The sequence below is a fragment of the Camellia sinensis genome, chromosome 15, assembly GCF_055761805.1.
Source record: "Camellia sinensis isolate YWXY chromosome 15, ASM5576180v1, whole genome shotgun sequence".
In the NCBI taxonomy this organism is placed as follows: Eukaryota; Viridiplantae; Streptophyta; class Magnoliopsida; order Ericales; family Theaceae; genus Camellia; species Camellia sinensis.
The window spans coordinates 7983008-8000697 of record NC_138975.1 but is presented as its reverse complement, the minus strand read 5'-3'; the positions used below and the strand labels follow the sequence as shown (position 1 = coordinate 8000697).

The 17690-nt window shown below is 43.1% G+C and overlaps 1 protein-coding gene across 1 annotated transcript; it reads left to right on the top strand.

The window, feature by feature from the left end:
* Positions 1-11: 11 nt before the first annotated feature.
* Positions 12-1058, top strand: LOC145813846 (uncharacterized). The gene is made up of 2 exons (XM_082909975.1): positions 12-265; positions 632-1058. The coding sequence occupies exons 1-2, from the start codon at positions 12-14 to the stop codon at positions 1056-1058; spliced, it is 681 nt and encodes a 226-aa protein (XP_082766101.1).
* The last annotated feature ends 16632 nt before the right edge of the window (positions 1059-17690 follow it).

The window sequence follows — 17690 nt, the reverse complement described above, 5'->3', positions numbered from 1 at the left end:
TGTTAGAAGCTATGCCAAAGGTGTTTCCATCGGCTCACCACGGTTATTACTTACAACACTTAAAGAGCAATTTAAGAGACTGGATGAAAGGAATTGATAATGGATTTAGGGATCACCTAGTTAGTAGTTTGGGTGACTATGCTTACGAGCCAACTGTGGTAGGGTTCCATGAAAAGCTTGAGAAATTAAAAGAGAAGGGTAAGCAACGAGCACATAATTTTTTCAAGGACTTGGCACCTGAGCACTGGGCAAATTCATACTTCAGGTAATAGTAGTTTCCTAATGTATTCCACTTATCAAGTTTAGAATGGTAGCAATGTGAATTTTCAGTTATGTTTTGTGGCAATGTGAAATTTCATATTCAGTCTCGAAGAAATTAAATTTCGTATTATACAATATTTGTGATGTTGTGCCGGGGCATGCATTATGGGGAGATGACATTCAATGCGGCGGAGTCATTTAATAATTGGATTAAAGAAGCACGCCATCTTCCTATCACTCAAATGGTGGACACAATTAGTACTCAGTTGATGCGGCAAATGTTTACACGGCGTGACCAATCAAACAAATAGAATGAGCTTATTTGTCCTACATTCAAAACAATGCTTATTGATTCGTTCAATGACAACAGGTCTTGGCAAGTTAGCAAAGCCAATGAGGATGTGTTTGAAGTTCATTCGATACCATCTGTTACAGTTGATATTGCAAGGCGTACGTGTTCTTGCTTCAAATGGCAAATCAACGGATTCCCATGTGACCATGTTGTGATTGCTATTCAGAAGAGCTGTTACAATCTCAATGATTGTGTGGAACATTACTTTCATGTAGAGACATATCGTGCAGCCTATTCGGGTGCCATATTCCCTATACCATTGGTGGAAAAGCCGTCTTTTGATCCCACGAACTTCACTATATACCCATCAACAATGAAAAGACCACCCGAAAGGCTGCAAAAGAATAAAATCCCATCAAGGGGTGAGAAACTGAAGCAAATAAGGTGTGGGAGATGTGATAAGTTGGGAAGCCATAATCGCAAATCATGCAAAAAGCCCATATAGGATGTACATTTTTCATTTCAACATTGTATTTTACATGAGATTCTTATATTGAATTTTGAAATAAGATTGTGTTGTGTTGGCAAACATTGTGTTATAATAAGATTACGTTGTGTTGGCAAACATAATAATGGGTTGGCAAACTTAGTATTTGATTTGTGTTTTTTCTTTTTCTTGTTGGGTGCCAAACTAATATTTTGTTGTAGTTTTAATCATGAATACATGATATGGACATTCACACTTGCGTAAAAAAATCATATTATGTGAAAACTAGCACATGGGTTGAACTTTTTTACATTATTGCTGTCAATATTGACATGAATATAAAACTGTGATGTGAACTTTCACATGCATAGAGATTGACATAGTGTGAACATTCACAACTGTTATGAATAAAAACAAATATGAATATTCACACCTGTGTATGTTATCCGTAATGATGTCATGTAGACAATGTGTACATTCCTGCACAAAATATGTGTATTATAGAACAATCGGGTTCAAACAATCGCATAAATTATGCACATCACAACACAACAGTATATCATAAGTGAATATGAACATTCACATCAGTGGTGTAACTATGAACATTCACTTCTGTAAAACATTAGTGCATATGAATATCATAAGTGAATGTTCACATTTGGCAGAGATGAATAACATTCACAACTATTATGAATAAGAACAAATGTGAATATCCACACCTGTGATTGTTATCCGTAATGATGTCATGTAGATAATGTGAACATTCTTGCACAAAATATGTGTATTATAGAACAATCAGGTTCAAATAATCGCATAAAATAACATAACAACACCAAAGGTAGATCAAAATTCACAAGTGGCTTTTTCCCATTAATAGATGTTATATCATTGATTTACAATCAATTGTTGTGTCAACATGTCAAAGCAATTGATATTAACATTCATATCGAATGTTGGTTAGTTTGTAGGTGGACACCCCCCACCTATAGGTTTTAGTGACATTCTGATTTCTTATGATTTAAAAAACTATGTACTAACAAGTCTCTTAGTCCACACCATTCAGAACTAGTGAGGTTGCCAACAATTTCTTCATAGTATATGTGCGCCCGCATGATGTAACATACTGTAGGTCCGCAGTCTACCCTGTAAATGCAAAATGGTTTTGCTTAGCACTTGACATGTGTGTTTGCATAATGATTATGAAGGATTTGTAAAAAATGTAGTGAGGCGTACGAGTCATCGCCCTATCGAGGATAGACATCAACTGATATGATTGGTTGTGACGGATATTGGCCTGCTAACTTAGTGCATAGCGGTGATGACTCGCCAATAACGCGCACAACGTTCTCGATGTACTTCCTCTGTGTAGGGAATTTCACATTAGGCACCAACGAACATATGTGTGTGTATATTCATTTTTTGGAATTTAACGCATGACAACAAGTCATATTTATGTACAAAAAGAGCCACTTACAACTTTCTGTGCTTGGTCGATATGCAGGTCATGTATGCCTATCCTTGGGCGCAATGAGTTATAATGCCTCCACAAATTGTCTTTAGCATCATACACAACTATCATCCAGTGGAAGTCATGGTGCAATGGGAATAGTAGGTATCTCTCTCCTTGGTAGTTTTTCACATGTGCATCAATGTGTTTACTTCTTTTGCGAGGATGGTACTCTCGTGTCACTTTCTGTACACATTGGACAAATAATTAATGGACTGTGAAGTTTTAAATTCACATTACCAAAAATGGAATGATAGATTTTACCAAACACATGCTCGTGAAGATGAATGGCGCTTCATCTAAAGTTGGGTTGACCACCTCTTGTAGTTCATGTAATAGTTCGGCATATGCATCTATGAGCTGCACAAACATAGGGTCGTATTATATTATTTACGGTGGGTGAACATTGTGTGTCTGTGGCTGTAGGTGTGTGTGTGTTTCTCTGTGTGTATATGCATGAAGAGTGAATCATCTTCGTAATGACATACATCGTTGTGTATCAATTCCTTCTTGATAAGGTTCACAATGTCATCAAAATACACGTGTGTAGACTTCGAGTCTCCTTTCCACACAAGCAGCCTATGCATTTTAAACAAACCAATGTGAATATTAACATTGCACAGTTTTGAACAAATCAAATAAATAAGCACAGTGGTGAATATTCACAATTATGGAATGTGAATGTTGACATTAGGTGTTTGTACCGTCACTCACTCATCACATCCACTCTTTTGTAAAGCCTAGACCTTTTGCTTGTCTTGTTTGGACATCTTGCTCCATATTTTGACCTTGTTGGTCAAGGTCAATAATTTTTTTGGGTCCTTCACTAGTGGGTGTTTGTTTACATCTTCAACCATTTCGACTATATGGGGCTATTTTTGGCTAGGTAAGCCTGGGTACTGGAAGTCAGGCAAGCGATGTTCTTTTCGATCTTTCTCCTTTATACGCTTCACCCTAGAAAGTAGGCTGAGATTGTGTTGCATTGGGGCAGGGGATTGTTTCTGCACCTCAGCCTGTGTGACAATGTGGACTGACTGGTCATCGTAAAGGTCCTGAAGAATTGTTTTCTCGCATTCTAAGTCGATGACCAGCTGCCTTAAGCGCTTAGTTTCTTTATCCTTCTGCTCCATGCACTTTTTTATTTCAGTATTCATGTTGGGTGGGCTTGACTAGTTGAACAATTTATGTTCAAGATCAGTTATGACACTTGCCCTTAACTCCCATGAGAATTGAAGGTGTTTGTACTTTGCTTCCCATTGCCTTATGATGTCCCAAGCCTTCCGATTTTCTGACAAACTCATCGATGATATCAAGTTGGCTTGTGTTTGCTATGACAATAGCTCTCTCATCATGTGGGCTACTAAACGGAATGTGAATGTCCTCATTACTGTCATTTAGCTCAACTCCATCCCTAAAAAATTGGGAGTTACTACCATTGTGTTGTTCTTCTTTGATGTTAGAGAGGTTGGGAGATGTGGTGGCTGGTTCATAAATTTCGAGCTCCGCCTTCAATGTTGTATGCCTGAACTTTTGTAATTCTGTTGGGGTTGCAAAGAGTTCACTGGCATTAACCTGAAATGAAAAAGTTATGTTACTTAACGTATATATTTGGGTGGTGTCATAATGTGAATGTTTTGATCAATAGTTGGAGGTCACACCTCATTAAAACCAATATCAACCAAAAAAGTGGTTTTCATCTTGTTTTGTAAAGCAATCAGATCTCACTTGACACAGCGAGGAATGGCATTGGGCTTGTGAGGTTGTAGGATGGTTGTGTGCTCACACAACCAATACTTCAACAAAACAACGAAGACATATGTTATTTAGCATTTACATAGGAATGTCAACATATGTGAACATTAATAACAGTGGCACTGTTGTGAACATTCACAGTAGTATATTATGAGTGAATATGAACATTCACATCAGTGGTACAGATGTGAACATTCACATCTGTAAAACATAAGTGCATATGGACATTCACATCAGTGGTACAGATGTGAATGTTCATAGTTGGCATAGATGGACAACACTAAAGGACATGTGAATGTTATTATTTGAGAACATGGGTACTTACCATCAATAACATGACACAGCCGGTGACTTTTGCTGGCTTTTTGTCGTTTTGGGAAATGGAGGATGTCAACGTTGTGCTATTACATAAGCGAGCATGCTCATAGCAGCTGTCATCTTTTGAAGGGAAGACAAACCAAGAACTCCAATAGCATCTTTTTTCTGGGCCCCAATCCTCATCAGTGTGGGCAAGATGCAGATCATCATCTTCCCACCACATACCTCCGGCAACCGACAAGCAATTTTCCAGTTCCAGCCTAAGTGTTCCCTCAGCAGTAACATTCCCCATAGGGCGTTGAGCTATTCTAGCTTTCTGATCACTTTCACTCATTTCCTGCCCAAACCGCTCCAGCGCGGGTTCTTGTTCTGTATGTACAATGCTAACAATGCCCAATTCCTTAGCCAATTGTTCTTTACCAGTACTTTCCGGTAGTTTACCCTTCCTCTCGGCCGTTCCGACCATTGCTGAAGTTCCCACTTTTTGCTCTCCAAGCTTCGATTCAGTTCTCTCATTTATATCGGGTTCATCGCTTAGCCACCCAGAATTGTCTGTTGACCCATTCAAATCAAACCAATCAATATGCACATCTCCTTGATCTTGCTCATCAAAGAACTGCAAATTGTCTATAGCTTCCTCCAGGTCAGCTAGATCCCTGACTTGGTCCATCTTCATGAACTACACTGACCTCCATCCCAGTCAGCAACACCACCTCCGGCTCTGCTTCATTGATTGGCACCCCATTAGATAAGTCCTCGGAGCCCTTGGGCAACGGACTGACATTCTCCACCAAGACTGACCTCCCTTCATCTTCCACTGTCACCACTATGGGTTCAGTTTGGATTGTTGACGTGTTCATCATGCACAAGTCTGGGCTGTCTGGGATGAACAACGCCGACTTAGATAGATGGGAAAGGGTGATGTATATATTGGGGTCATAAGAGACAGCCAGTGTATGGATAAGGTTTATTTGCCTGGGTGAAGGGGCTTGGTTATGTGGTAGGAGAGGATTTGTAGTGACGTTGGGTTTTTTGGGAGGTGTTATCACCTTATTGTCAATGAGATCTTGAATCTCATGACATAATTTGAAGTACTGATCAATATCATGACCATGTTGTTGGTGAAAAGCACAATATTTGGCTGAGTTGTGTTTCGGAGGGAGAGGATCAAACAGTGGACGTTGTTCTAACGACTTAAGATGTCCCTTTTTGATTAGGACCCTCAGGGTTGTGGATAGAGACATATAGAGTGGGGTGAAGACCCTCTGGCCTTGGGCTTGATGGCTTGAGGTTTGGGAAGTTGTGTTGGAGGTGTTGGCCAATGAGTTGGCAGTTTTATGTGTGGTGGTGACCATGCTTACATCCGAAGGTCGTGCAAAGGTGCCACCAGTAGTGGATGCATTGGAGCTACGTATAAAGGGCATTTTGGGCTGTTCCTTCTCATGGTCTATCAGCCCCTACCTCATCGCATCCTCAATTTGAACTCTTATTTCGTGGAGCTCAGCAAATGTAAACAAAAGCAAGACTATCATCTTCTGTAATAGTCTTCTTTGCAAGTTACGGACCACCATTCTGGTTTGGTCCTTTTCAGACAGTCGAATAGTCATCATAAGGGCCTTAGCCCTCCACCGAGTCACAAAATCCGAGAAACCCTCCTTCGACTCCTGAGGAGTCGCTTTGAGATCACGAGTAGTGACCTCGATCTGAGTATTGTAAGAGTATTGTGCTATGAAGGCCTCAGCCGTCTCCTCCCAGTTTCTGTTCACAGAGTCTTCAAGCTTGGCATACCAGATGGCCACTATACCCGATAGGGTCCTGCCAAAAAGCGACAACTTATGTAGTCTAAAAAGACCCATTGGTCGTAAAATGTCAGAGAATAGCTGTAGATGGACCATAGGATCCCCAGAGCCGTCAAACCGGTCTACATGCGACATCTTGAATCTGTCTGACAGAGTTACTGCGGAATCTATATAGCCATCCTCAATATCAGGGATTGAATTCACGCCCTGACCCTGTTTGAAGAGCTTTTCTAGCTTGTTGACCTTCAGTGCTGTGGGATTAACCTCGAATTCAAATGGCTCCTCCATTTGATAAACTGGTGCCTTGGATGAGGTGGGATCGGATCTGCCTGAATGCCCACATTTTTCTGGACATTAATCATGACCCCGGGTGCCAAAACTCCCACTGGGGGTGCATGGGACGCAGAGGCTACTGCCAGTTACGGTTGCTATTGCTGAAGCATATCTATCAATTCCGCTTGACGGGCTGTGATCTCGACTTGGTGGGCTGTGACCTCAGCTTGGCGGGTAGCATCTAGCTGCATAGTCTTAATAGTCTGCTGGAGCTGACGGAGCATATGTTCCATGCTGACTGCAGAATCTTGAGCTATCAAAACTGGTGTATACTCTCTTTCCGGAGTATAAGCAGATGACTGGGCCTGACTAAGCACAGGCGAAGTAAGTGGTGACTGCTCAATTGGTGACTGTTGAACCGGTAAGTTATGCCTAACCCTCCTCTGTCTGGTAACCGGTGGGAGTGAAGCAAACACTGGCTATCCTCTGACAAGATCCCCGGATCGGTAAAGTCACCTTACTTGGGTCCAAAGTGCTTGGAGGGTAACAAAATCATCTAAAGCAATGGTGAATAACTACCTTGCAAAGAAAAAAAGAAAGCAAAAGAAATAGAAAATCAGAAACCGCACAGCACCTCAGCTCAGACACAAACAACACGCAGTTGCAATCATAAGCTGGAGAACTATACTTAACACTAATTTCTGCCCCAAAACTGATACCCAAACTTGCAACTGATACTTACATTCCTGTAGAGTTTCACTCCAAAACATCCCTATGATGGGGTAACGTTACCCTGTCCTAATTTCGTTAGGAGCTAGGGGTTCACTACGCAAAACAAGTGATTTCACACAATTCCTACACTAGGGTAAGCAACCTGTCCTAGTTTGGAACAGTCTCTACGGTTTCCGATATGAAACTAGGTCGATTGGTCAAAAAAGGGTACCTCAGCAAGACTATAGCGATCCCGGGTTTACCCTTGTTGTACAGTGATCCGGACATGTGTCCGTGGATGTTGGTTGTTGTTTATTATCGTGTTTGCATCCTTTGTACTTTGTATTTGAGTTATAGGATGTGTTAGGCAGGTTTGTTACAGGTTGGTTGTGTTCGGGAGCCTAGTGTTGCTGCCCAGAATTTTGGACCTTCGCTCGAGCGAGAGTGGGGTTCGTATTTGGTGGGTCGAGCCAGAGTGGCTCGCTCGAGCGAGCGGTTGCACCTGGTTCTGAACCTGAGAGCTGTCTTTCTTGGCTCGAGCGAGCTTCCTTCGCTCGAGCGGTCTGGATTTTTCTTCGCTCGATCGAGAACTTCTTGGCTCGAGCGAGAGTTTTCTGTGTCTGGTCGCTCGAGCGACCAAGCCTTCGCTCGAGCGAGCGTGTTTTATATCAGCGGACAGCAGCGTCTTAAACATCACTTTTTCAGTCCCTTTCTTTGATTAAACCCTTAATCCGAGCCTCTCTCTCTCTAAACTTGCACTCTCTCTAAGGTTTGATCTCCCTAGGGTGTGAATCTAGCCTAGGGCCTTTATTAAAAAGATAGAGGGCGTTGAGAGCTTCGATTTAATCTGAAAAAGTTTGGATTTGGAGCAAGTTGATCTTCGAGTCTTCATCTCCTTTGGGGCTTAAACTTCGAGGTAGGGATATCCTACTCCTCTCTATGGATTTTGTCTTTAAATTTTAGTATTTTGAGATGTTGGGCTTGGTTTGGTAATTTTGTGAAAATTTGGGGCTTTTGTGTAATTTTACAAAAGTTGGGGTTTTATTCATAATAAACCTGAATGCATGTTTGGCATAGAGAAATTGAATGAATGTTAAATCATTGATGAAAATGGGACCTAAGGGTTGAAATGGTAATTATGGATAATGGCCTAATTACATTGTTTAATTAATTGGGATAATTAATTGGGAGAAATGAAGAAATGAAATGTTGATTGAATATCTATTTGTGCATTTATTTCCTGTTTAGAAATAACTGCTTTGGGCTATCGGTGGAGGATAGTCGTGATTGTTGTAGACAATGCATGATGATTAGGCAAACTGAAACTAATCAATGAAATGAGTCATGGAATTTGACGGTTGATAGAATACATTAATTGTATGTATTGGGTGATTGTATATAGAACCAATGTGTTTATATACGTTATGTGTAGAGGAGGAGATAGGGGATGTACTCCGCGGTTTAGGGGAAGATAGGGGATGTACCTCTAAACCGGATAGTGTTGGGAGAAGATAGGGGATGAACTCCGTAGACACAGCTCATATGCTTGTCTAGAGAAGTGTGGATACAACTTATATGCTTATCTGTGAATGTGGGATATTGTTGTTATACATATCTGTTGAGAATGTGGATATAGCTTTTATGCTTATCTGAATGTGAGATATAGTTTTTATACATATCTGTGGAAATAATGATAGAGCTAGCATGCTTATCTGTTGAAAAGGGGAAAAATGAAAGGTAACTTAGACTCATAAGTTGTATGACATAAATGTGTAATTTATGTGCGTGTATCAGCGTTGACCATCTATCAATTGCTAATATTTTAGTCATTGTCCATGGTTGGTTTAGTGTATTTCTACTGGGCTGTGGCTCACCCTATATGGGAATATCATTTTCAGGTGCAGGAAGCATGCCACCTCCAAGGACATAGCTGGGAGGCTAGTGGCGGACATACTTTTGTCGCTTAACTTTTGATGTATTACATGTAACTTCAAGCCTAGGGCTTAATGTGTAAACGAGTTAGTACTCTTTTGTTGTAACCAAGTGTTAACTTGGAAAGCTGTAAGCCTGTAGGGCATTTTGATATGATGTTAACATGTAATACTTATGTAATGAAACTCTAAGGAATAAAGGAATGTGGTTAGTTTATATGCAAATGCATGCCTTATTTGATGGGTTTAATGTTATTATTTTGAGGGCGTTACAACTTGGTATCAGAGCGTACCGGGTTCGAATACTTTAGGTACGTGGGAAGTGATTAGTATCACAATGGGTTTGTCTCGCTTGATAGAGACTTAGATGTAGTACCATATGCTATGTGCTTATTTGATAACATGCTTATGTGACTATGTGGGTATGGGATTTAATTTCTGGGATGTTGATTGGATCCTTGAGTTTCTGGGAGTCTTGTTGGAAAAGCACTTGATCAATGCTGTTTCTAATCGGAACTCTAGTAACGTCTCGGGACTATCATTATCCGGAAATGAAATTCGTAAGTGCTTATGTGTTTATGTGCTTACGTGGAGTGAATTACAGTTGTCCATGCATTAGGACGTGAGTGTTTAGTTTCGGCACATTTATGAATGTGCTAACGTTCTGTGTTGCCTTTATTAGGATGTCAGGACGAGGAAGAGGAGCTAGGCGTGGTAGACCTGCGAGGCAGGAAGCACCGTTACCGGGTGAGATTCCGGCAGTACAGGAGGGGGTTGGTCAGGCCAATGTGGTCGAGCCAGTAGGTCAGCAGGCTATGGGTGCCTTGGCCAGAGAGATAGCAGGAGCTTTGGGTATTCTTAGAGCTGGGAATCAGGCAGCTGAGACAGGGCCTTCTTTCTTGAAGAGGGAGTTCTTCCGGTCTAATCTTGACGAGTTTATCGGGGATCCGAAGGAGCCACTGAAGGCTGATGAGTGGTTAGAACAGATGAGTAAGACGTTCGAGATGCTTGGCATCGAGGACGAAGCACTGAAAGTGACCTTGGCATCCTTCCAGCTGAAGGGAGATGCGGGTCAATGGTGGAAGTACGAGAAGGCTCGTGTTGGTGGTACTTGGGAGGCGTTTATAAATGCTTTTCAGGAGAGGTTTTTGTCTGCAGCAGCTAGGGAGAAGCTGAGGGATCAGTTTAGCCGGCTTAAACAGCAGGGCTTGTCAGTGGCCGAGTTTGAGGCTACTTTTACCAGTCTGTCCAGGTTTGCACCGGAACTGGTGGCGTCTGAGGAACGCCGTTGCTATGAGTTTGAGCGGAAGTTGAGGCGGGGCCTCAAGTTGAGAGTTGGTGGGTCTTACATTCGAGAGTATAGACACCTAGTTGATGCTGCTGCTCATATGGAGATTATGATGCAGGAGGAGGAGGAAGAACAGAGGGGCTCCAAGAGGAGCCAGGATAGTCAAAGTGATGGCAGGAGACAGAAGGGTTATAACCCTCAGCAGTCTCAGGGTGCAGTCTCTAGATCAACCTTTCCAGTGCCGAGTGTAGGCTCGGGGAGAGGCAGTCAGGGGGAATTCACTTGTTACAAGTGTGGCCAGCTGGGTCACAAGGTTTCAGTTTGCCCGCAGAAGGGTGGGGGTCAGAAAGCTGCTTCTTCTTCAGCTAGATCGCAGAGTCAGGGTTTGGGCAGGGGACAGCCCTTGACTTGTTATCAGTGTGGACAACCTGGGCACCTGAAGAGGTTTTGCCCACAGTTGAGTGTCACTTCGAGAGCGTCTGGTTCTAGGCAGACGCAGGGTTTTCAGCCAGCTCAGTCTGTGCAGGCCTCGAGGGCCAATCCGGGAGTTTCGTCATCCCAGTCTGTGCAGCAGTCTTTTGCTCCGAGAGGTGAGCAGGTAGACCAGGGGCCTACGGGGCGCGTGTATGCTGTTACCGCGCAGGATTTAGTACCGGCTCCATCAGTAGTGAGAGGTACTTTTCTGTTTTGCAACTCAGTTGCTAGTGTGTTGATAGACACGGGTGCATCTCATTCTTTTGTATCTGCTGCATTTGCATCGGTTTTGGAATTGGAGTTAGCACAGTTAGCATCTCCTATTTGTGTGGTATCGCCTTTGGGTGGTGAGTTGATCCTGAAACAGGGTGTTAGAGGATGTGATATAGAGGTCGCCGACTATAGGCTTCCTTTTCCGTTTGTTGTCATGCCTATGAAGGGCTTTGATGTTATTTTGGGTATGGACTGGTTATCGTCATACCGGGCTGTTATTGATTGCTACCGCCAGAGGGTTACGTTATGTACCTTGAGCGGGGAGTGGTTCCATTTCTTGGGAGACCGGGTTGGTAGTGTTTTGCCACCGGGGTATGATTCGCGAGGGCGAAGTGAACTTAGTAGTCTACTTGCTAGCTTTGAGAGTGGTGAGAGTGGTGAGACCCAGCTTGTGTTGCCGAGGGTGGTTTGTGAGTATTCGGATGTCTTTCCCGAAGATCTTGTTAGTTTGCCACCTCACCGAGAGATAGAGTTCTCTATTGATTTAATGCCAGGTACGGCGCCGATTTCTATGGCACTTTACCGTTTTGCTCCAGCAGAGTTGGTTGAGTTGAAAGTTCAGCTCCAGGAATTGCTAGATAAGGGCTTTGTTCGCCCTAGTGTTTCGCCGTGGGGAGCACCGGCCCTCTTTGTTAAAAAGAAAGATGGTGCCTTGAGATTATGTATTGACTATCGGAAGTTGAATCGGGCTACGGTTAAGAATAAGTATCCTATGCCCCGTATAGATGATTTGTTTGACCAGTTGAAGGGTTCCCGTTGTTTCTCTAAGATAGACTTGAGATCGGGTTACCACCAGTTGAGGGTCAGGGAAGAGGATATTCCGAAGACGGCATTCCGTACGCGGTATGGCCATTACGAGTTTCTGGTGATGCCATTTGGGCTTACCAATGCACCGGCAGTCTTTATGGACTTGATGAACCGGGTTTTCCGGGAGTTCTTAGACCGATTTGTGGTCGTCTTCGTGGACGACATTCTTATCTATTCGCCTTCTAAGGAGGAGCACGAGGCACACTTGAGAGTAGTGCTTGAGTTGCTTAGAGCCCATAGGCTGTATGCCAAGTTTGGGAAGTGTGAGTTCTGGCTGAGGGAAGTCAAATTCTTAGGCCACGTGGTATCCGGGGAAGGGGTGTCTGTTGATACATCCAAGGTTGGGGCAGTGCAAGATTGGGCACAGCCTAAGAGTGTATTTGAGATCCGCAGTTTTCTGGGATTAGCGGGGTATTACCGTCGGTTTGTGAAAGATTTCTCCAGGCTAGCGTCACCGTTGACTAGACTGACTAAGAAGGGAGTCAAGTTTGTGTGGAGTGAGACTTGTGAAAAGTCGTTTCAAGAGTTGAAAGTTAGATTGACCACCGCTCCGGTGTTGATTATTCCGGAGAGAGGGTTGGGTTATGCGGTTTATTGTGATGCCTCACGAGAGGGTTTGGGTTGTGTGTTGATGCAAGAAGGGAAAGTGGTAGCTTATGGCTCACGTCAGTTGAAAATACACGAGAAGAATTACCCCACACACGACCTAGAGTTAGCAGCAGTGATTTTTGCCTTGAAAATCTGGAGGCACTACCTTTATGGTGAGAGGTTCGAGGTATTCTCGGATCACAAGAGTTTGAAGTATCTGTTTACACAGAGAGACCTGAATTTGAGGCAGAGGAGGTGGATGGAGTTCATCGAGGATTATGATTTTGAGTTGCACTATCATCCGGGAAAGGCCAATGTTGTGGCCGATGCCCTTAGTAGGAAGACCATTAGTGATTTGCTAGTATAGCCATCCGGGAATGGGAGATGTTGGGAGCGCTTGGCGAGTTTGATTTGCTACTGGGCGAATCTGTTGAGGCTGCGGCCTTGTTTTCTGTTGTTGCGCAGCCTACACTTGTGATTAGAGTGTTAGAGGCACAGAGAGGTGACCTTGAGGTAGAATCCCTCCGAGAGAAGATCTCCAGTGGGAAAGTTGAGAAGGGTTTGACGGTGTATCCCGACCTGAGTGTGAGATACCGAGACCGTTTGTTTGTACCGGAGTCTTGCCGAGAGGAAGTACTCCGAGAGTTTCACCATTCGCGCCTTGCGGTGCATCCGGGAGGTACTAAGATGTATCAGGATTTGGGTCGCCAGTTTTGGTGGCGGGGTATGAAGAGAGATGTGGCTGTTTTCGTATCCAAGTGCCTTACTTGCCAGCAAGTGAAGGCCGAGCATCAGAGGCCAGCGGGTTTGTTCAACCCTTGCCTATTGCCGAGTGGAAGTGGGAGCATGTCACTATGGACTTCGTTGTAGGTCTTCCGAGGACTCAACGGGGTAGTGATGCTATTTGGGTGGTTGTAGATCGGTTGACTAAGTCGGCGCACTTCATTCCTATGCGCGTGAGAGATTCGGTAGATCATCTTGCCGATTTGTATATGCGGGACGTAGTGAGATTGCACGGGGTCCCAGTGACGATCGTCTCAGATAGAGATCCTCGTTTTACTCCTAGGTTGTGGCAGAGTTTGCAGAGTGCCTTGGGCACTAAGTTGACCTTTAGTACGGCTTATCATCCTCAGACTGACGGGCAGTCCGAGCGTACTATTCAGATCCTCGAGGATATGCTTCGGGGTTGTGTCCTGGACTTCAGTGGGACGTGGGAGAGGCACTTGCCCTTGGTAGAGTTTGCCTACAACAACAGTTTTCAGTCTAGCATCGGTATGGCACCGTTTGAGGCCTTGTATGGCCGACCGTGTAGGTCTCCAGTTTGTTGGGCCGAGGTGGGTGATGCACCTTTGTTGGGTCCGGAGTTGGTTAGGGAGACGACGGAGAAAGTTGAGCTTATCCGTAGGAGGCTTGTTACAGCCCAGAGTCGACAAAAGAGTTATGCCGACCGTAGGAGGAGGCCTTTGGCGTTTGAGGTAGGTGACCATGTCTTTCTGAAGATATCACCTAGGCGAGGTTTGATGAGGTTTGGGAAGAGTAGGAAGTTATCCCCTCGGTTTATTGGTCCTTTTGAGATCCTTGAGAGGATTGGTGAGGTTGCTTATCGATTAGCCTTACCACCACAGTTGTCCGGAGTGCATGACGTGTTTCATGTGAGTATGCTTCGGAAGTATGAGCCAGATCCATCACATGTGTTGGATTGGACTGATTTAGAGGTAGATGAGGATGCCTCGTATGAGGAGAGACCGGTTCGGGTCTTGGATAGGCGGGATCAGGTCCTGCGTGGCAAGACCATTCCTTTGGTAAAAGTCTTGTGGAAACATCACGGAGTGGAGGAAGCCACTTGGGAACGTGAGTTGGAAGTCCGAGAGAAATATCCGGACTTGTTTGTTGATATGTAATCTTGTACTTAAATTTTACATTTTGTTGAACTTAAGAGCTTTTATATATGTCTTAAGTTGTGAAACATTGAAAATGTTTTGGTTATTGGAAGTATGTTTTGGAACTTGCCTCATATGGAAGTTGAATGTGACATTATATATGTTGATTATATTGTTGAAATTGGAAAAATAGTGCATAATGTTGATGCATGTTGAAAATACATATGTTGTTTACATATTGTGATATGTCTCTTGTTAAAGGGATGGGATGACCGGTAATGGGTCGAATTGTTGAATTAACATTGTCTAAAATGAAGGAAAACTTGTTTTTGAAAACTTGTGCTTAATTTCGGGGGCGAAATTCTTTAAGGGGGGGAGGTTATAGCGATCCCGGGTTTACCCTTGTTGTACAGTGATCCGGACATGTGTCCGTGGATGTTGGTTGTTGTTTATTATCGTGTTTGCATCCTTTGTACTTTGTATTTGAGTTATAGGATGTGTTAGGCAGGTTTGTTACAGGTTGGTTGTGTTCGGGAGCCTAATGTTGCTGCCCAGAATTTTGGACCTTCGCTCGAGCGAGGAGTTGGTCGCTCGAGCGAGAGTGGGGTTCGTATTTGGTGGGTCGAGCCAGAGTGGCTCGCTCGAGCGAGCGGTTGCACCTGGTTCTGGACCTGAGAGCTGTCTTTCTTGGCTCGAGCGAGCTTCCTTCGCTCGAGCGGTCTGGATTTTTCTTCGCTCGATCGAGAACTTCTTGGCTCGAGCGAGAGTTTTCTGTGTCTGGTCGCTCGAGCGACCAAGCCTTCGCTCGAGCGAGCGTGTTTTATATCAGCGGACAGCAGCGTCTTAAACATCACTTTTTCAGTCCCTTTCTTTGATTAAACCCTTAATCCGAGCCTCTCTCTCTCTAAACTTGCACTCTCTCTAAGGTTTGATCTCCCTAGGGTGTGAATCTAGCCTAGGGCCTTTATTAAAAAGATAGAGGGCGTTGAGAGCTTCGATTTAATCTGAAAAAGTTTGGATTTGGAGCAAGTTGATCTTCGAGTCTTCATCTCCTTTGGGGCTTAAACTTCGAGGTAGGGATATCCTACTCCTCTCTATGGATTTTGTCTTTAAATTTTAGTATTTTGAGATGTTGGGCTTGGTTTGGTAATTTTGTGAAAATTTGGGGCTTTTGTGTAATTTTACAAAAGTTGGGGTTTTATTCATAATAAACCTGAATGCATGTTTGGCATAGAGAAATTGAATGAATGTTAAATCATTGATGAAAATGGGACCTAAGGGTTGAAATGGTAATTATGGATAATGGCCTAATTACATTGTTTAATTAATTGGGATAATTAATTGGGAGAAATGAAGAAATGAAATGTTGATTGAATATCTATTTGTGCATTTATTTCCTGTTTAGAAATAACTGCTTTGGGCTATCGGTGGAGGATAGTCGTGATTGTTGTAGACAATGCATGATGATTAGGCAAACTGAAACTAATCAATGAAATGAGTCATGGAATTTGACGGTTGATAGAATACATTAATTGTATGTATTGGGTGATTGTATATAGAACCAATGTGTTTATATACGTTATGTGTAGAGGAGGAGATAGGGGATGTACTCCGCGGTTTAGGGGAAGATAGGGGATGTACCTCTAAACCGGATAGTGTTGGGAGAAGATAGGGGATGAACTCCGTAGACACAGCTCATATGCTTGTCTAGAGAAGTGTGGATACAACTTATATGCTTATCTGTGAATGTGGGATATTGTTGTTATACATATCTGTTGAGAATGTGGATATAGCTTTTATGCTTATCTGAATGTGAGATATAGTTTTTATACATATCTGTGGAAATAATGATAGAGCTAGCATGCTTATCTGTTGAAAAGGGGAAAAATGAAAGGTAACTTAGACTCATAAGTTGTATGACATAAATGTGTAATTTATGTGCGTGTATCAGCGTTGACCATCTATCAATTGCTAATATTTTAGTCATTGTCCATGGTTGGTTTAGTGTATTTCTACTGGGCTGTGGCTCACCCTATATGGGAATATCATTTTCAGGTGCAGGAAGCATGCCACCTCCAAGGACATAGCTGGGAGGCTAGTGGCGGACATACTTTTGTCGCTTAACTTTTGATGTATTACATGTAACTTCAAGCCTAGGGCTTAATGTGTAAACGAGTTAGTACTCTTTTGTTGTAACCAAGTGTTAACTTGGAAAGCTGTAAGCCTGTAGGGCATTTTGATATGATGTTAACATGTAATACTTATGTAATGAAACTCTAAGGAATAAAGGAATGTGGTTAGTTTATATGCAAATGCATGCCTTATTTGATGGGTTTAATGTTATTATTTTGAGGGCGTTACAAAGACTACCTAATATTCTCACACCTAACACCGAAAAGTGAAAGGAGGATCAAACGGTACAATGGTAGTCCAGATCCAAGGGTTGTGTTCCCATCGTGGCAAAGCCCGCAACTGTTCAGCCTTTTGGCAAGCTTTTCCAAACAAGCCTTCGACAAACCGCTCAGGAATAGCAGATGGCAAACACTGTGACTTAGGCGCACTGATGCAAATGCAAATGCAAAGAAACACAAAAGTGTGGATAAAACAACATATTATGAGCTCGAGTCAAATTCTCTAAATCCCCAGCAGAGTCGCCAGAAACTGTGGACTCGCCTTTTTTCGTGCCTCGCCTTTCAGAAGGTTTGAAAAGAAAGGCCTCACAGTTCGGACTCCCGCGGTTCTGAATCTAATCTCACAAGTGCAATATGAAACTGATAATCACCAAAGAGTCCAAATCCGGAAAATCGTTTTGGAAAATTGATTTTGAATCAAAAAGTGCCAAAATTAGACTGCTTTGCCAGATACAGAGTCGCCACCTAAATATTTTTTGTTTTCGAGAAATTTAGGAAACCCTGACTTATGCCGAAGGCCACGTGTCTGTCATCACCAAAGTTGCCTCAGCTTGGGAACTTAGGTACGAGAGGGGAAGGTCATGAATTGAGCACCCTCGCTCGCCCCAATCAAAGATCGGCCTCTACTAATCATGATA